The sequence below is a fragment of the Mus caroli genome, chromosome 10, assembly GCF_900094665.2.
Source record: "Mus caroli chromosome 10, CAROLI_EIJ_v1.1, whole genome shotgun sequence".
Lineage (NCBI taxonomy): Eukaryota > Metazoa > Chordata > Mammalia > Rodentia > Muridae > Mus > Mus caroli.
Window position 1 is genome coordinate 110,903,388 of NC_034579.1, and position 20,118 is coordinate 110,923,505.

Sequence of the window (20,118 nt, forward strand, 5' to 3'; positions counted from 1 at the left end):
GATTCATGACAAAAGCACACTTACAGTTATGGAGTAGTAATGAAAATAAGTTTATGGTTGGGAGTCACCATGATATGAGGAACTGTATTAAAGGGTCTCAGCGTTAGGAAGGCTGAGAGCCGCTGTAGTAGAACCGTCTGACACTTCCTATTATTCCGTTTTCTTTGTGACCTCTCTAGTCCCAATGCAACTCAAGCTCTATAGGACAGACTTCGTTTTAGTCTCTGTGGCAGTTCAGTAACAGGACTCAGCACATAGTAGGAGATTTCAAATGCTGAAGGAATAAATTAATGCATGCGTCCAGTGGGCGATTTAAATTTGAAAACTTGTGTTTTTATTCTAGGTTGGTTGCTTGTGTTGTTTCTTCTGTTGTTTCCTCTGTATCTGTTCTCTTTCCAAACTCCTATCACGGTATCAGAGCCTGGACACTATCAAGTGCCTGGTGGCGTTTTGTAAGCCCACACTTTTTTAAAAAACAAATTATTTTATGTATATGAATATACTGTAGCTGTCTTCAGACATACCAGAAGAAGGCATCAGATCTCATGACAGATGGTTGTGAGCCACCATGTGGTTGCTGGGAATTGAACTCAGAACCTCTGGAAGAGCAGTCGGTGCTCTGAACCTCTGACCCATCTCTCCAGCCCCCACATTTTTTTTAAAGATAAACTCTTGCTAGGTTTTTCTGGGCTGGTCCCAAACTTCTGGGCTCAAACAATCCTCCTGCCTCAGTTTCCCAAGAAGTCGGGACTGCGTGCAAAAACCCTTACCCACTATTTTAAGTTCCAGTAACATGTGTTTGGTCTCTAAGAGTGCTTCTGTGTTCTATCTCACATGGATACAGCCATTTTACAAGCTAGACTGAGCAAGGTAATGCAGATGCAGGATGCTCTGCCCTTCCCCAGCTCTCCCTGTTAAATCCCATCCCTGGCTGTGAGACCCACTGTCTCATCTAGATCTCGGACATGTTAGTCTTATAAGGAAAAAAAAAAGCCATTGGTCACTTTTAGGGACAAGGCAGTGATCTTTAAAGTTCCCAGATAACAAGACTTGTCAATCTTCCCTTCCCAAACTGAGTCCTGACAGCAATGCTTGATCAGGGCTCTGGTTCCTGAAGCTGAGAGATTGTGCGTAGCATGCCTGGCTTCTCTATACCCCTGCTTTCCCGTATCATTGTTGTTTGTTTGTTTTTCTTTTTCTTTTCTTTTTTTTTCTTTAGCTGCTTTTAAAATCAAGTTCTTAAACTTTTCCACTCATGACTTCTTTTTGACTGAGAAAATTTTACATAACTCTGTGTATACAGGTATGTAAGATAGGTATACAAATCAAACTGATAGTAAATCATAATAAAATTTGCTTTTGAACAATCCTCTGGCATGCACAGATCTTACTGTTCATTAAAAAGAAAAGAAAATTTGCATACATGCATATATATATATATATATATATATATATATATATATATGCGTATATAATCTTGGCTGAATACTCGATCCTGCAGGGGCATAGAGCATCTTCAGTGGTTTCACCCCAGTGCAGAGAATGTCACTTTGCATAAATAAGTAGTTCAAAATGACAGTGTGTTTAGGGTCATTCCAAAATTGTTGGAAATTATGTCCTAACCACAAGACAAAATTTACTTAACTTAAAAAAAAATTCAAGTCAATAATTGAAACAGAAAAATTTAAAGTCAAACACTCTGATACAATTCAGTCCAAAGACACTAATTTGATAATTATCTGCTGAGAAATGTAGGCAGGATAACAAATTAAAGAGTTTTTTTGTAATCAAACCATGGTGTTCCTACAAGAGCAGAAAATGTTCTACATACAGTTAAAGCTCTGCAGCTCATAACATAGAGTAGCCTTGACCCTGAGCTGAGGTTTTTCAGGCACCAACACACACAGTATGACAGCTTGTAAATGCCAAGTGCACGCGCTGTGTATGTTCTAGATGAGTAGAAGTGTATGCCTCAGAAGCTCACCGAGATACCGGCATTATGTTAAAGAGAACTATTGTGACAGGCACCAAGTATTTCTATCGATTTTGAAGAGTCGTTCAAAGTATGATCCTGGTCACCAAACAGGTTTGGGTTTGATGGTCAGCTCTGCAACCACTAGCATGTATTAATCCTAGGCAATGTATTTAACATATGAGATTTTTCTCTGTCCAAAAAAAGTTGCTGGGAGTGCCTACCTTTTATATAGTAGTCTCTGTGCTGGGTGGCTCTTTGCCTCCAGTATCTGTGCAGTCTGGGTCTGGAACTACATTTCCCAGAATCCTCATTTGGTTCTGGGTTTGTGTTTGTTATTAAGACGTTGAGTCTGTGACTCGTGCAAGACTTGGAAGACAGAAGTAAAGGGAGATGCTGTTCTTGGGATATCCATTGCTGAGATTCACCAGTTAGGGTTTCCATGAGCCTGGAAGCTCACAGCCCTTCCTATTCTTTCACTGGATGGTGAGGGGAGGGTTCGCAGACTCCGCCCATGAGCTACTTTCTCAGTGCACAGTCTAGGCTTCAGGCAGAAGACTTCAGTGGCTTTTTCCCTTGTCCATTGTCACCTTCTAGACTTTCTCTCCTTTAACACCCCTACATACTAATGTAACTTTGTATTTGAAATATGAAGCCCCAATTCCTCTGTCCCCAGTTACAGTGCCAACTGTCTCAGGGTGCGCAGCAATTACTTCACAAATAGTAATAAGCCTAAAAGCTATTCTTCAGAATAAATTTGGTGCTAACAGACTAGTGAGGTTCGACTCTAGGAGTCTCATTTCTTAGCAAGAGTGAAGATGAGGGACAGAGCCAAAGGGGACTTTTCAAGGGTGTGTGTGTGTGCTAATATTAAGAATGATTCACATGGAAGGCTCTATGCCCCACTATAGGGGAATGCCAGGACCAGGAATGGGAGTGGGTGGGTTGGGGAGCAGGGGGAGGGGGAGGAGATAGGGGATTTTCGGAGGGGAAAATAGGAAAGGGGATAACATTTGAAATGTAAATAAAGAAAATATTTAGTTAAAAAAAGAATGATTCACATGGAGGCTGGAGAAATGGCTCAATGGTTAAGAGCACTGGAGTTAAATTCCCAGAAAACACATGGTGGCTCACAATCATCTGTAATAGGATCTAACACCCTCTTCTGGTGTGTCTGATGATAGCTACAGTGTACTCCTATACATAAAATAAATAATATTAAAAATGATTCACATTTTATATCACTCTTCTATTCATACTTGCTCACTGGTTATTCACATAGTTGTAGAGTTTAGCTCTCTGATCAGCGGACTGGACATACACTTTGTATATGCATTTGTTATTGACCTGTGTGCTCATTGGGCAAAAGTGGTACTAGCTGGTTTATAAATTCTTGCCAGGGGGATGAATTTTAAGGAATCCACACTACTTTTCTTGGTTCACCAATATCAGCAATTCTTTTTTTGTTGTTTTTGTTTTTGTTTTTTTCGAGACAGGGTTTCTCTGTATAGCCCTGGCTGTCCTGGAACTCACTTTGTAGACCAGGCTGGCCTCAAACTCAGAAATCCGCCTGCCTCTGCCTCCTGAGTGCTGGGATTAAAGGCGTGTGCCACCACACCCAGCCAATTCTTCTTTACACTGTGTCTTTGTTCATCCCTATGGGTGAACAAGAGGCCGGAAGTGGCGCTTCCGAACCAATCTCTTTTTGACTTGACTTCTAGAATCATGCATGGGTCTTTTGATTTTAATGTCCAGTTTCCACCCTTCTTTTGCCCATGGAGATCTTAAGCAGAATGTCCTGCTGTCCCTTGGATCTGCTGTTCTTAGCTTGAATGGCTCCAACACCTCTAGATTCTCTGCTGCAGGCCAGGCTGTGGGCCAGCTGTCCCAGATCTAGGAGCAGAGTGAAGACACAGGGTAAACCTAGGGAAGGGGAGGGATGAAATTCAGAGCGAGTGCTTGGTCACTGGGAGCTTTGAACTAGAGCTACAGAGGCTTTGAGAAGACAGCGACTCTGTCTTAGATCCCAGTGGTACTGGGAGTTAGTTCTTTGTTAAGTCAGGATGAGGTGGTACTTAATTGAAGTCTCGGTAGAGTAGCAAAAGGGACCAGTGCTGACAGGACTGTTCACCACTCCTGAGGACGTTGGGACTAAGACTCTAACTGGTGCTTCCTGGGGACCAAGAAGTAAAAGTCTTAGCTACCTCTGTAGCACCATGTCTGCATAGATGTGACCACGATGAAACTGTAAGCCAACCCCAATGAAATGTTCTCCTTTGTAAGAGTTACTTGGTCATGGTGCCTCTTCAGAGCAATGGAAACCCTAAGATATGTTGTACCACTTCTGTGAGTTTTCTGTGCTGTCAGCCCCCGTGAAGGATGACCTCCTCAGAGAAGAGAAACACTTGGCCCAAGGCTGTGGCCTTCCTGAGACATCGAGGAAAGGCAATTCTGAAAAGCCACCTATTTCAGAATTCCTCCTCTGGTTGGACGAGGCTGGCACTAGCCTGGCTTGTGGCTTGTCTTTGTGTGCCACCTTCTCCTCCTCTGCCCTCCCTTCTACGGTGTTGATCACAAGGGTAGAGATGGCTAGCATCCATCATTCCGTCTTAGTTAGGGTTTCCATTGCTGTGAACAGACACCATGAGCATGACAACTCTTATAAAGGAAAACATTTCATTGAGTCTGACTTACAGTTTCAGAGGTTCACTCTATTACCATCATGGTGCTGGAGGAACCAAGAGTTCTACTTCTTGATCTACAGGCAACAGAAAGGGATGGCGTCACACTGGCCAGATTTGAGCATATATATCAAGCCTCAAAGCCCTGCCTCCACAGTGACACACTTCCTCTAACAAGGCCACACCTCCTCCAATAAGTTTACACCTCCTAATAGTGCCACTTCACGTGGGCTCACCATATTCAAACTATAACACATACCATCTGCTTCTCTGAGGACTCAGTCTACAGCAGGCTCTGCTCTCCAACACTTGCTGCTATCTCTATTTTATCAGTGTCTCCTCTAACATTCTCCGCGACTTTTCCTAGTTTATACTTGATTTATTAACATATCATCATTTTGTGGAGTTTCAAGAGGGAACGGAGAGAAGTGCATATATCTAGCCTGACGTTATATCCGCTAGAAATGAATTGAAGAGGAAATAATTTATTCTAGCTTTGGCAAGGGTTATAGCGCTAAGGAGAAAGGTGGGTGGCTGCCTCTGCTCTGGAGAGAAGGGGCAGGGAGCTGAATAGCATAGGACTTCTTGGGGAAGGAGTTTTCCAGGGTAGAGATTTCCAGGGTGGGGATTGGTGGGATTTCAAGATAAACCCAGCGATTGGTGGGATTTTGAGTTCAGGGATTGGTAGGTTTCAAACCTGGAAGTGGTTTGGGTCCTTTTCGGTATAGCATTCTCACCAAAGAACACTTGTGCAGGAAACTCAGACTGAGATGAACTCTTGCTGTCGGAAGATGAGGGCCCAGGTAGCACGTGAGCATAAGCCTTACTGAGGCCAGCTGGGACCAGACAGTCCAGATACCCTCATCAGCTGACCACAAATTCATGAACACATTTATTGAGATTAACCAAAGTACAATGAGAGCATCAGAGATGGCGAGCTGACCCAGACTCATAGTAGCGAATACACAGCTATAAGTTTAAGCGACGGCCTTCTTACTATATTGCTTATACTATAGCAATGGGAGATTAACAGAAGAGACGGAAAGAACCATTAGATGGAAGTAATCAATAGGAGAATGGAAGGAACAAGGCTCTAGGGTCCCATCGCTGAACACTTGTGAGAAGAGCTACAGTTGGGAAGTTGTAGAACCAAGAAGCTAACTGAGAAGCCATGGCTACAAGCCCTGGCTTGAGTCTGTTTTAAAGAGTCTGTTATGCCCACTCTACAGGAATCTGCCCACTCAAGCGCCACGCCACAGCCACTGTCGCTGTGACTGACAACAGATGCCTGAGTTCTGCTTGTCTGCAGCACAGCCATCTAAGTCCAAGAGGCTAGAGGGATTTTAAAGTTCCCAGATCCCGTGGTTGTAATAGATTTGGACCTAATCAGTTTCAATGTTTGCCACACCTACCACTAGCTAAGATGAACAGGCGACTTCTAAAATTTATTCCATAGCCAGTGGTAAATGATACTAAATCAATTTCTTTGAATTTTTAGGTGCACTGTTTTACAACTGAGTGTTCACTCTCTATACTGTCACGCACCGTTGGCTCATACTGAGAGACTGGAGGGTGAGCAACATAATACTGAGATTTTCTGTGCTCATCCCTCCAGCAATAAATCTGTTAGGATCATTAACAATGAAAACACACACACACACACAAAGCAGAAGAAATTGATGTTATATTCTGAAGTGCACATACATTAACTACGTGGCAAAGAATTAGTTCTAAGTTTATGTTGGCAGTTCTTAGGGGGTTTTGGGTCAGACCCTCGGATGATGCCTTAAGAGACTGGAATGATAGCATTCGGGGGCTGGAATGATGGCTCAGTGGTTAAGAGTACTCATTACTGATAGAGGACCTGGATTTGGCTCCCATCATCTCCATGCTAACTAATGACATCTGGAACTCCACTTCCAGAGGATCCAACACCCTCGTCTGGCTTCCTCAGTTCTCCCTGCACATGGTGCACATACATACAAGTTAGCAAGACTTGAATACATATAAATACCTATAAATGTATACAAAATACAATAAAAGTTTAAAACATATTATTGAAAGAAATATGGCACCTGGGCCCTACACAGAGCATATAAGAAAACAACTGGATTCATCGATTTATTGAAATAAAGGAGGAGGTGGGGAGGGAACTGGGAGTGAGTCTGAGAGGAGTTAGGAGGAGGAGTAAGAGGCAGGTGATGGATATGACCCAAACACAAATTTGTATGAAATTCTCAAATGATTAATAAAACTATATGTATAATACACACACACCCACACATTACACACACACACACATTACACACACACACACATTACACACACACACACATTACACACACACACACATTACACACACACACACATTACACACACACACCCATTACACACACACACACATTACACACCCATTACACAGATGCCATTTTCTATATATGAAATGGCATCTGGTTTTATGAGGAAAGAAAACGCTTCCAAATCTGCAGTGAGCAATTCTGCAGGGAAATGTATGCCCCTGTGGGTGCTCTGTGAAGGGACGGTGACTTAAGACAATGGGGAATCAGGGAAGGAAAAGGAAGCAAAGTCATCAACAGTGTCAGTGTTAAGATGTAAGGCATCTCTGCCCCCAGTTTTGTTCCCTGTGTCTACCATCCGAGGCATATTTTTATTTTGGGATGTGAGACTCAGGGTATTTTTTGCTTCCCTAAGAATTACTTTTCTCAGCCATGGCCTTGTATGATAAGGAGTCCTTCAGCCTCACCCAATGGCAAAAGTCCTGGAATTTCTCCAAGGTCCCCCAAAGCTGCTCCATTTGATACAAAAGCCACACACACACACACACACACACACACACACCCTGACAAGAAACTATTCCTACAATTAAAAACCCAGGACAAATTCAACTTGACTCATTAGCAAGTCTTAACCACAGATCTGCCTATTCAGTTCTGAGGGACACTAATGTGACACTATCAGATGGAGAGCCCCGAGTTGATTTGCTAGTTCAGTTTCTTTCCCAGTTGTACAATCAGAAATTCACTGGTGTGAGGAAACTGAAGGTTGATGCCTGCAGAAAAATATTGAAGAGCTGTTGTGTTCGAGCCATTTCTTTCTTTCTTTCTTTTTTTTTTTTTTTTTTAGTTTTTCGAGACAGGGTTTCTCTGTGTAGCCCTGGCTGTCCTGGAACTCACTCTGTAGACCAGGCTGGTCTCGAACTCAGAAATCTCTGCCTCCTAAGTGCTGGGATTAAATGCGTGTGGAAGATTGTGGAGCTTAAAATTTATTAAGGAACTTTGTAACTCCTTCCATGGGTATTTTGTTTCCTACAGAGACAAAGTTCGGAGCTGAGATGGAAGAAGGGACCATCCAGAGACTGCCCCACCCAGGGATCCATCCCGTATACAACCACCAAATCCAGACAGTATTGCATATGCCAGCAAGATTTTGCTGACAGAACCCTGATATAACTATCTCTTGTGAGGCTATGTCAGTGCCTGGCAAATACAGAAGTGGATGCTCACAGTCATCTATTGGATGAACACAGGACCCCTAATGAAGAAGCTAGAGAAAGTACCCAAGGAGCTAAAGGGGTCTGCAACCCTATAGGAGGATCAACAATATGAACTAACCAGTACCCCCCAGAACTGTGTCTCTAGTTGCATATGTAGCAGAGGATGGCCTAGTTGGCCATCAATGGGAGGAGAGGCCCTGGTCTTGTGAAGATTATATGCCCCAGTACAGGAGAATGCCAGGGCCAGGAAACAGGAGTGGGTGGGTTGGGGAGCAGGGCGGGGGGCGGGGAGGGTATAGGGGACATTCAGGATAGCATTTGAAATGTAAATGAAGAAAATATCTAATAAAAATTTTACTAAGGATAATCCCAGAAAGTTGAACTGGGAGCAGGGACACCTACAGCTTCAGTCACTTCATAAGGCATCCCAGAGAACACAGGAGGCCGCTCACTCTGTGCACTGGGTTTCCGAAACCAGCCTCACCGTGATTTCCAAAGCAGCAAGGAGAGGGGGCGGGAGATATTGTGATAGGACACAGCGATTTGCACTTGGTGGAGCGAATGTTAGTTACATCTTCCCAAGGAAGGATCCAGATAGCATCCGCCCGATGTGCTACTTGGGGACAGAACAAAGAAAAAGTGAAAGGCCCTAGATCAGGTGTTTCTGAGGGTGGCATTTAAAAGCAGCTTCATTGTCCCACCTCGTCTTTAGTCTCGCCTCCGTGGAACTTTCCGGCAGAAGATTTAAAAGCATCGTTATCATATCCAGGTGCGCACAGGCAGCCCTTGCCCGGTTCTCGCCTTTCCGTTTATTTCCTGCATTCTTTGTCTGCGTGTCCCTCCCCGTGCGAGATTGTAATCGGCTTTGACATCAGGGCCTCCTCTCAGTCATCTCTGCAACACCTTTCCCCATCCCTTGTCATCTGGTGCTTTACCGTGTATGGTTTTGTGTTGTTAAATAAAAGCAAATAGACTCAGAAGCAAATGCAGGTTCTCCAATATTGCTACCAGGAGAAGAGACAAAGGCTGCATTTGCAAGGCGATGAGCTCCTGTGTTTAATTGGATGATATGCAAGTAAAATAAAAGAGCAATAAAAAGTTGCCTCAAAGGATTTCTGTTACTGTTTTAGTGTTTTAAGAAAGCTGGCAGTATTGTTGTAGTGTATGTAAATTAGAATGGCCCCAGGAGGGACCTGTGGAAGGAATTAATTTATTTAAGGAAAACGACCCTAAAGGCAACTGTTAGTACTGACTCCAAAAAGCTGTCCTCTGACCTCCACATATACAGCATACCAACATGTGTGCCTCCTCCATTAAAAGTAATTTGCATACTCTTATAAGTGGGTTTCGTAAAACACCTCTCTCTCTCTCTCTCTCTCTTGCTGCTGCTAATAGGGTTCCGGTCACCCTGTGAATGTCATCGTATCATGACACACATCTTTTCCTGTATTTGTCCTTTATTTCAACTGTTGGCAGATCATATTTGTACTCTGCTTCTTGTTTTTATCTCTGAGATTCTTGCACACTAACTCATGGAGACACCCCTGCCTCCTTTGTTTTCTCAAGAGACTCTCTGCAGTCCTGGAATTTGCTCTGTAAATCAGACTGGGTTCGAACTCATAGAGATCTGCCTCTGCCTCTGGAGTGCTGGGATTAAAAGTGTGGGCCACCACTGCCGGGCTGGGCTGCCTCTTTTTTTTTTTAAAGGATTATATGGGTGTGGGCAAGTTGCCTGCCAGTTTCTGCCATCTCAGTTCAGACTCTGCAAACCATAAGACCAGCACCCTGTTAGGTTTGCTAAGAAAGAACCCCAGAGAGAGGCCGGTATGCTCTGAATGGAGCTGTTGGCCCTCTCAGTGGTACCCAGAGACCTCATAGCCCCTGGTGGCAATCTACCCTAGGCTCCAGCTTCCCGCTTTCTTTTCGCCCTAACCCTAACCTTTCCTTGGTAGCCTCCTGCGGTTTCCTCAGGGTGTTGGCATCACGTTGGCAGTGATACTTTCTCAGAGGCCCGTTTCATAGGCTTCTCTTGTAAACCTCTTCCGGGTAGGAATCCTTTATGGACATACCTAAGACACGCTCGCTCCTAGCCACGGGTGAGGTGTGAGCTGCTTCCTGCTAAATTACTAATCCCTCTTTCTCCTTTTTTGCGTTGAAAGTTCTCCAGGAACCAAGAAAATAAAGCCCATGAATTTTCTCTTGGCAGAAATGCCTGGGCAGTTTCTGTTTTCTTGCAGGACTCTAACAGATACCGTATTCGATACCGGAAGACCCAACACACTCAGGGCTGCTGTATCAGAGACCCTAAGTAGCAGAGCACCTGACACTTCTCTATCTGCTGAAAAGCCTGTTCTTTCCCCGGGCCTCAGATGAGCCATATATATTTAGCTTGTCCCCGTGGATGGACAGTTAGATTGTCTCTTACTGTATGAGTTACACCTCTCATTGCTTTAAACAGACGGTGCTCTACTGCCTGTGCCTCTTTGCTGTTGGCAGAAGCAACTTAAAGGAGGGAGGGATTTATGCTGGTGCACAGTTTAATAAGGGATGTAGTCGGTCACTGTGGGAAGAAATGGCGGTGGGAACATGAGGCAGCTGGTCACGTGGTCACGTGCAGGCAGCAAAGAGCAGATGGATGCTGCTAAAGTCCGTTTTTTTTTTTTTCCTTATCCCGCCCTCTTTCCCTGCTTCCTGAAGTCCCAGCCATGGAACTTCATGCCCCCGTGCAGGCTGAGTCTTTTTCTTCCTTTCTCTGGAAACACAGAGACTCACTCAGAGGTACGGCCGAGGTGGTCTTTAACTCACCTTTCATGATCGGCAACAATGCATCAAACAATCTTTTTTTTTCCATAATTTTTATTGATTCTTTGTGAATTTCGCATCATGCGACCCAATTCCACCCATCTCCCAGTCCTTTCATACCTGTCCTCAACCCTTGTAACCTCTCCCAAAATAAAAAATAAAAATTAGAAATTAAAAAACAAAACACTCTCTCCTGGAGGCTGGGATGTGTCATAGTATACACACCTCTTTACTTGCAAATGTTCATTGCTGTAAGTCACTGGTCTGACTTGAGGCCTCTGGTTTCTGCTATACCATCAATTCTGGGCCCTCGCTGGACTCCTCTCAGATATCCGATTGTTGCCCCAGTCATGGAGATCCTGTAGCTTTGGTTCTGCAGGACCTGCCTTTTCAAGCACTCTAGCAGCACAGAGGGTGGATGTTAGGGTGAGCCAGCTTGATGCTCCGGATCTGGGCCTGGATGTTAACTGAGTTGGTCAGCCCACACCACTGGGCTAGCCAACTCTCCTGTGCTCACACCATCAGGTCAACATCAAACAACATTAAGTGTATATTTTTTCCCATATCATAAGATAAATTTGTAGAAGAGGAATTGATGTGTCAAAAGGACGGTCAAATTGCTCTTGTTTGGGGTTGTAGGAATTCTACTTGGAGGGGAAATGGAGGCTCGTACATAGAGAAGCAGGAAGCAGGTACGGTACATTTCCTGTCCCACTGTGGGAAGCGCAACATGGAATCTATCCTAAAAGGACTCACTTTCTGGATTAGTTTCCAATGGGCTTCACTCTGAGACCTTTGGAGATCAGAAAACCAAAAACCAAAGCAAAGCAAAGCAAAGCAAAGCAAAGCAAAGCAAAGCAAAGCAAAGCAAAGCAAAGCAAAGCAAAGAGCTCTCTAAGATGCTTTACCATTTGCTTAGTAGAGAGAAAGAGAGGAGAGAGGGTCCTCTGTGACATAGCTGCAGGCTAAAGTGTCTTTTTCTCTAGTGGAGACTTAGTAGCCAGCTACCATGGTTGTAGCCGGCAGTAATAGCACATCTATAGATATATGGCTGTTGGAGAGAGTCTCTGTGATGCTGCTGGGCATACCGTGCATGGCTGTACATACCAGTGAGGCAGTTCACACCGAGTCCTGAAAAATGTGTGTGGGAGTTTGGAATCCACTCCATCCTTGTGGTTTTTTTTTTTTTTTTTTTTGTAGCAGAGAAGGCAAGAGTTGAGTTGGTAACACAGAGACTACATAATTTATTCAGTGTTCAAACCTTTTTTTTAAAATCCCATATCTTTGATTCATTTCCCTGGGGTGGGGGATGGGGGGAGTTGATTTTTGCTTAACCGTGACAAAGTAAACATTTCTCCCTTGAGTCCCTGTAATACATCTCTAGCAAAGCTGGGTGTCACCAAGTCATCTTTACCAACGGCCACTTGCGTTTCCTGTCATTGATTCCCTGCCCAGCAGAGCTTTATCCCAATCGCCTTTGTTCCTTTTTAAACAGACAGGCTATGCTCTTCTACCTACTTCCCCTGAGACTGTGTGGTGACAAAGCTTTGTGTACAATCAGAACTGGCTCTGTCTTATCCTGTAAGGTCCTGGCTGGCTTCCTGCAGGGGGTTTTGTTTCATGTTCCACTGTGTCTTGCCTGTGTCATTTTTAATTCACAGGAGTGGGGTTCTGCCCTCACTGATTAACATTAACGAAAGGTCTCCTGGATGCATGACAGCACAGGGACTTATTTAATATTCTCTCTGTTTTAGAAACAAGGTGGCTTCTTCAAATGAATTTTTAAGTTATCTCCGTGATAATAAAGAAGATCGGAGACATCAATTAGGAGCCAAGAAGACAAGTCTGCAGGAAGCGCTTGAAGGGACTGGGAAGGGTTGATGGGAACATCCCAACACAGGACAAAGGTAACAGGTAAATTCATTATTCCTAGAAGAACCGGGGCAACTTTCTCTCCAGACATCTGTCTTCCTTGATCATCCTATCTTCCTCTTCTTGCAGTTGTAATTTTCAAGGCCAAGTCTGAAATTTTCCCCTGAGCCTCTTCTAATCATCTCTACCCTCAGGGTCCACTCTGCTTCAAACTTCCCATTCATGCCTCTCACTTGGAAAGCGAGCCCAGGACACAGTATACTATGATCGACTAAATAATGTATTTAGCATGTCTGGGTAATTTTTTTCTGAACTTTCAGAATTAGCAGTGTTTCACGATGGGCAATAACCTATAAAAGTCAAATGGAATTTTATTTTTATTTATTCTTTCAAGACCGAGTTTTTCTGTGTAGCCCGAAACTGGAACTCACTCTGTAGACCAGGCAGAGATCTCCCTGGCTCTGCCTGCCCAATGTTGGGATTGGTGGTGCATGCCTTTAATCCCAGCACTACGGAGACAGAGCCAGGTAGATATCTTTGAGTTCCAGGCCAGCCTGGTGTACAGAGGGAATTTTACTTTTAAAAAGGATGAGTTGGCTTTGCGGTCTTAATAAACTTTACTTGAATCATCCTAGGTCGTATGTATTTTTGGACCTATCCTTTTTGACCCAAGGCTCGTGTAACGCTTCTCTCCTTAGCAACTTCTTTTCAGCCGGGTACTCTAGGGGCAATTTCCTTTATGGACAAAGAGACTTTGGGTTCTGTCGTGCATTCTGGAATGCCAGGCACACTTTCACGTTCTGTGATGTCAGGGAGCTGGAACCAGTGAGGCAGGCTCTTGCCGAACCCGGCCACAGTACAGAGACAGTCAGCGGTGAGCGCACTGCGGGGACTCTGCCTGCAGCCTCCTGGACAAAGCTCCCGCGGGCTCCGCCCACCGCAGCTCCCGTATCCTCATTGGCCAGCTCTTCGCCCGCCATTAGGGAGCGGGGGCCGTGCCCTTACGAGTGCTGGTTGGTCTAATCGTAATGACGGTGAGGGCTGCCATTGGTCTTCAGGTCTCAAAATGGGCGGAGCAAGGTTGAGAGGCGGTGCGGGAGGGCGGCGCGGAGTGCGCCGGCGCGTCGTCGGGGACGCCGGGTCCAGGATCTTGCTAGGGAACCAGTGTTGTCGCGTCGCCCCGCCCCCTTGGGGCTTTTGCTCCCGTTAACTGTCGGCCGGGCAGGCTCCGCAGCGCAGGGCGACATGCCGGTGCGCTTCAAGGTGAGGCCGGGGTCTGGGCGGCGGGTGGCGGGGACGCCGCGGGGTGGGTGCGTGACGCGCCTGTGCCGTACCGAGCCTCCTGGCCGGAGCCTGTGCGGGGCGGAGGATGCTCCGGCCCGTGGCCCAGCGCGGAGGGGCGGGTGGGGAGAGTTCGATGGGGGCCTGACGGCGTCAGTCTGGGGTCGCCAGGAGCGGAGGCGGAAGGAGGGCCCTTGACAGTGGGACGAAAGGCTGCTGTCGGTGTAGGACACCTGTGGTTCCTCCGAGGATAGCATTCAGCTCCTTTCCTGCAAAACTTGAAAGCGCGCGGGTCTTTTAAACGCTTGGGAAGCGGGCCCCAGTAAGAGGCGAGCGTGGGTAGGTGTGCAGCCTGCTAGTTGCACGTTTGCTTTAGGTTTTGCTCACAGTTCCAGATAGCTGTCTGTGTCTAGCGCCTTTCCACGCAACAGGTGGCCACCGTGTTCCTGTAATCCCCGACTCTTTAATTCTAAAGTGCTTGCCAGACAGAGTGGGAGGGGACCACGTCTTTCTCTAATTGCCTTTTATTAAAAGGAACTACGCATAAGCCATAGCATTATGCACTCGATGAATTTAGGATAAATCTCTGGTGGTGAGGACTTAGGTTTGTTACCACACCTTGGAATCAGAGAACCAGTTATAGCGCAGCCTCACTGAGGGACTCCGGCTTGTCTGTCTCGGGTGGTTGTGAGGATTAAGGGGCTACTTAGCCCAGGGCTGGGTAAATATTAGCTATTATTAAGGAGCTTGACTGGGGTTTAATTCTCATTCTTGGGCCTTTCAAGAACACTCTTCAGAGGTTGAGGTTTTTTTGTTTTTGTTTTTGTTTTTGTTTTTCTTTCTGATGCTGGATTTTAAAACACCTCTTCATTACACTGTGCTCAAATTGCACTTTTCATTATAGGGCCTGAGTGAATACCAGAGAAACTTCCTGTGGAAAAAGTCCTATTTGTCAGAATCTTATAATCCCTCAGTGGGACAAAAGTACTCATGGGCAGGACTTAGATCGGATCAGTTGGGTAAGTCGAGCAAACCAATAGCTGTCATAACTTGAATAAACCTTGGGTTCTGTTTACAAAACAATTAAAATCCACCTGTGTTGGCTGACTAGCTCATGTATAATTGGCAAATATTTATTGATGCTATACTGCGATCCCAGAATCCCTTATGTACAAACAAACAAAAACAAACAAACAAACAAAAAACCCAAAGAAACTCAACAAACCGGGTTGTATATAAAATAGCATGATAGCAAAAAAGGTTGAATAGTAAAACTGAAGGGGAAACGCCTGAGATTGGTTGCTCCGGAAGAGGCTTTTCTGGAAATGTTTGAGTGGAGAGGAGCGAGCCCGGGGATGAGGACTTTCAAAGTCTTGAAGAATGGAAGGGTAGGTAACAGAGGCATGGCTGGAACTTGCTGGTTTTGGTCAGTGCCATGAGTTCAGAAATCATGTTCTTCCTCTAACATAGGCTGCATCTCCTGACCTCAGAGAATTTGAGCCCTCGGGCCAAGGTTTCCTACTGCACATTGAAAGAGTGGACTGACTGTTGTAGCTACTGTTTCTCTCTCACCAGCTAGGATATTGGAGAGTAGCCCTCTGTCTCCTTGTTTGTCAGTGGAGGTGCGAGGCTTTGAGACACCCTACTTTAACTTATTTTTATTTTTTATTAATGCGAGTACACCTGTGTGATATGCATGCAGAGGCCAGAGAACTATCCTGGGTGTTGCTCCTCAGGAAGGCTGCCCACTCCATTTTAATACAAGGTCTCTCACTGCCCTGGAGCTCACCAGTTAGACTAGGCCTCCTGGCCAGAGAACCCCAGGGGTCCACCTGTCTCTGCCTCTCCAGTGCTCAGAGTATAAGAGCATGCGGCCACACTTAGCTTTTTTGCATGGGTCCTATGGGGTTAAATTCAGGGTTTTGTGCTTACAAGGCAACTGATCATATTATCAGCCCTAAAACCAGATTTTAAATTAATGAATACATCTGAATTTAGATATACAATAATTATAATTTTGAGCAAATCAAACTTGCAAAGTGGGCTGTAGGAAGCTACACTATCCTGGGTTGAAGGAGGCCTTGCTTGGTAAGGATTTTGTGTACATAGGTCAGTACTTAGTGTCCTATGGATGATGTGTGAGAATGATGTATAAACCCCTCAAATGTTAGGTGTTTGAAGCCAGGGAAAAACAAGACTTACCATGAGGGCACGAGTCTGGGAAGGCAGTAAAATAAGGAGCGTGTTTACATCAGATTTGGAGAACAGAAAAGAGTGTGGGTAGCTCTTTAGGGCTCCTCTGCTGCGTACATAGTGCTGGACTTCAGAGATAGGATGTTTCCTGATTCTCCGGCAGTATCCCGGAAAAACCTCTCTGCTTATAAGTTCTGCACTTTGGAGGGTTCGCTAGATCGAGAATACAAAATAAACTGTCTTCAGGCATAACCACTTCACTGAAAGCTATGGGGTGGGGAGTGATAACTGCACACCAGACAACTGGTCAACCTGATTAACTGCCCCTCAGCATTTTAGCTGAGACCAGCTGCGTTCAGGTGGCCAGTGTGAGAAGAGTCCGGGCAAGTGAAGCCATTCTGGAGCAGGGTACATTGTGAAGGAAGTCATGGTGTAAGGCAGGAAGGCTCCTGGGAGTTCTCAGTAAGCACAAGTGATAGTGCAGGAGTCTCAGGCTGATCAGCAGGGGAGGGAGGAGGTTAACGAGGAGAGCAGGCTTCCCTAGAACTGGCCGGCCATTCTGGCAGTGCAGTGCATCCCTCACTGCCTGGAGCACTTGCTGGAGCTGGGAGGACAGAGGGCCCACTGGCTGGAGAGTCTTCCTCTCTTCATGCTTCCTGTAAGAACTTAAGAGGGGCTGGGGCAATGGCTCGGTGGTTGAGAGCCATTGCAGAGGACCTAGGGTTAGTTTCTGCCCCCACATGGCAGCTCACAACTCTATGTAACTATATCTGGGAGCTCTAACTCCCTCTCCCGGGCCCTGCAGGCACCAGGCATGTATGTAGTATATACACACACAGGCAGGCAAAACGCTCATGCATATAAGCTAAGGATTAACAGAGAATGGGGAGGATAGCCGGGAGTGCTCCCCACAACGTTAGGAAAATCTTGTTAACCCTCCTCCCACTTTAAAGTTGATCTTTACTTTTTTCTAAGCTTTTACAAGTAGTTTCAAAGGATATAGATTTTGGTAGAGTGTATATATGTCATATATATATATATAATCTGTTCAAACTTTTGAGCTGCCACCTCGGCTCATTCAGTTATAGAAAATGTTTATAGTCTAATTTGCAAAGCCACTCTAAACAGCAAACGGGCTTTCTGAGAGACAAGTCTAACTTTACGCCCTGATTCAGGGCTCAGATGTATGGTGCACTTTGCATGCCGGCGCTCCACCCTGAACTTTGTGGGTGGATGGGCAAACGGGAACTGGCCACCACTCCTCTATTACTTCTATTCTGTGTCTTTGCTTTCCTGTGACAGTGTCCCTTAGGACACTTGTGCTTTCTTGTCCTGTTGTCTCCCTAGCCCTGAGATCTTGTACTATGTCACACATAGTCTGAGGCCGCTTGAGATGCGTGCCTGTCTGTTGTGCAGTGGAAGCAGGACCATGTAGGCTGTAGCAGATAGAAACACAGATGACAGGTCCAGCAAGAGCACACATGGAATTCAGAATTGCCCCTTTCTGCCCACCCTGTCCCCAGGATGTCTCTGTGTGCCTGTCCATTGAGGGTTACTAGTCAGGGAAGCCCGTGAGCTCGGGACTCTTGCTTCAGTGGCAGAAAGAGCTCGGAGAGAGGTTCGAGAGTGATGGCTTTACCTCATGTCAGCTTTTCTGTCACCTCCTCTTCCCTTCGGTGGCCGTGCTCTTTCTGTGGCGGGAGCAGCTCTCCTCCTGTTTAAAGAATGGCCAGAACTAGGGCATTCGCTCAGCCCACACACCTCGGCAGAAGGCCGAGGTCCTGGATGTTTGCCTCCTGGACAGAGATGTAGAGAAATTGTACCTTCGCTCTTGTCAAAGGTTCATTCTTTTTAATCCTCAGGAAACCAAGGCAGAGGAGGGCCGAGGTCTAGCATGGGGACACCTCATCTCCTTTCATCTTGGTCTGTTCTGCTTAAGAGAAGCTTTGGGAAAAGTTCCAAGTGTGGACAGACCAGGGCTTATTGTTATGTTAAGTAGCGCAGGAAGGTAACCAGAAACTGAGGGAGCATGCACTTGCTGGCGCCAGGTCTCTTGCCTAGTGACCCCTGTGACTTGTATGAGAACAACTTGGACACTGACCTCAGCATTCAACTTTAATACTTCTTCAAAGCAAAAATAATTTGATATTGAAAGCTATATCTTGTTAGGTTTTACAGGTACTACAATCTGGAGGAGGGTGTGTGTGTGTGTGTGTGTGTGTGTGTGTGTGTGTGTCTGTCTGTCTGCATGCATGCATGTGTGCACCACAGGCATGTGTAGAAGCCACAGAACAACTTGTGGGAGTTGACTTTCCTTTCTCCCAGAGGGGTCCTGAGGACTGAACTCAGGTTGTCAGGCTTGGTGGCAAGTGCCATCTTGCTCTCTCAACTGAATGTTAAACTCCATCTCTCTCAGGCTTTTTAAAAAGCTCTTCTTGACCATGAGCATTAGTAGCAGCTACTTTCATGTTCTATGTTTTGTAGGGATCACGAAAGAACCAGGTTTTATTTCAAAAAGAAGAGTTCCCTACCATGACCCTCAGATTTCAAAATACCTGGAGTGGAATGGAACCGTCAGAGAGAAGGGTGTGCTTGTCCCACCAGAACCCCAGACCATTGGAACTCCAAAGCCACAAGAGGCTGAGCAAGGAGGAGATGCCAACCAAGAAACAGTTCTCTCACTAGAGGCCTCCAGGGTTCCCAAGAGAACTCGGTCTCATTCTGCGGACTCCAGAGCTGAAGGGGCTTCAGACACTGTGGAAAAGCACCAGGGTGTCACGAGAAGCCATGCGCCAGTTAGCGCAGATGTGGAGCTGAGACCTTCCAGCAAACCTCTCTCCGAGAGCATAGATCCCAGGGTAGGAAGAGCCACCATGTTGCTTTTAAATGAATATTTAGGTTTCTTATTGGTTCTTCTCTTGTCTTGTGTCTCTGGCATAGACGCCAGCAGGCTGCTGTAAGTTACTGAGAAGGGCTCTGTTCTTACTGGTTGCTGTTGTGTACTGGATGTACTAAGACATGCCGTCCCTACATGGGCAGTCTGCCTCTGGATTTTATTCATCAGAGACTAGCAGCCGAGTCCCCAGGACGAGGTCGTGCTGAGGCAGAAGGGCAGTAGGCCGTTTCTCTGGCCGGGAGCTCAGCTGACTTGGGCCTATCCTTGTTTGACTTTCCTATTGTACCAGCAAGAAAGCAAACAATCTCAGCTGTCAGGAGGCAAAAGGAAGAGAGTTCTGGCTGGCTCTCAAAGATCTTGCCGTTCTGTCCTCTTATGTCACAGCTGGCTTGCAGCAGGTCCCCAAAAGCACATAAGCAGAGGTGTCAGGGGCATGTGTGGGACATCTCACTGCCTTCCACAGTTCGTTCTCCAGGCACTTGCCCTCTTCCTAATTTACTGCAGCCACTGACTGGAAGCCTGGAGCCACCCAGGAGTGCTGGAGGAGAATCTGTGACTTGTTGAGAAAGCCAGGGCATGCAGGGGTCCATGGAAGGTGATGTGTGAGATTGGTGGGCAGAGGGAAGGGGGCCACAGAGGTGTGTGGACAGGGCGAGGTGCTATGATTTATTTATTTATATTTGATAGTAGATTTACTTGTGAATGATTGGCAGAAAGGAACTGAGCAATGGCTCTACTCTATTTTTTTTTTTGAGATGCATTAGTAGCATAATAGCAGGCTTAAATATTTAGATAGTGTAAAAGTGATGATTTCAAAGTTAAAAGTTTGCCATGCTGCTGTCTGAATGTAGTTAGCAAAACTGTAAGGTACACTTAAAACTTAAAGGGATGAAGCTCGTGTCGCATG

General features: G+C 45.8%; 1 protein-coding gene across 8 annotated transcripts in view; it reads left to right on the forward strand.

Moving 5' to 3' along the window:
- The first annotated feature begins 13,716 nt into the window (after nt 1-13,716).
- The window catches only part of Mdm1 (Mdm1 nuclear protein), a 28,524-nt gene continuing 22,122 nt past the window's right edge, over nt 13,717-20,118 (forward strand). For 4 of the 8 annotated variants that reach the window (XM_021173912.2, XM_021173914.2, XM_029482910.1 and 1 more), the window contains exons 1-3: nt 13,934-14,104; nt 15,027-15,141; nt 18,800-19,173. In XM_021173912.2, coding sequence (XP_021029571.1) covers nt 14,087-14,104; nt 15,027-15,141; nt 18,800-19,173 — 507 coding nt within the window. In that variant the 5' untranslated portion in view covers nt 13,934-14,086. Of the gene's footprint in view, nt 13,876-13,933; nt 14,105-15,026; nt 15,142-18,799; nt 19,174-20,118 lie in introns of those variants that run through there. The other 4 variants (XM_021173913.2, XM_029482909.1, XM_021173915.2 and 1 more) reach the window with 4 other exon arrangements.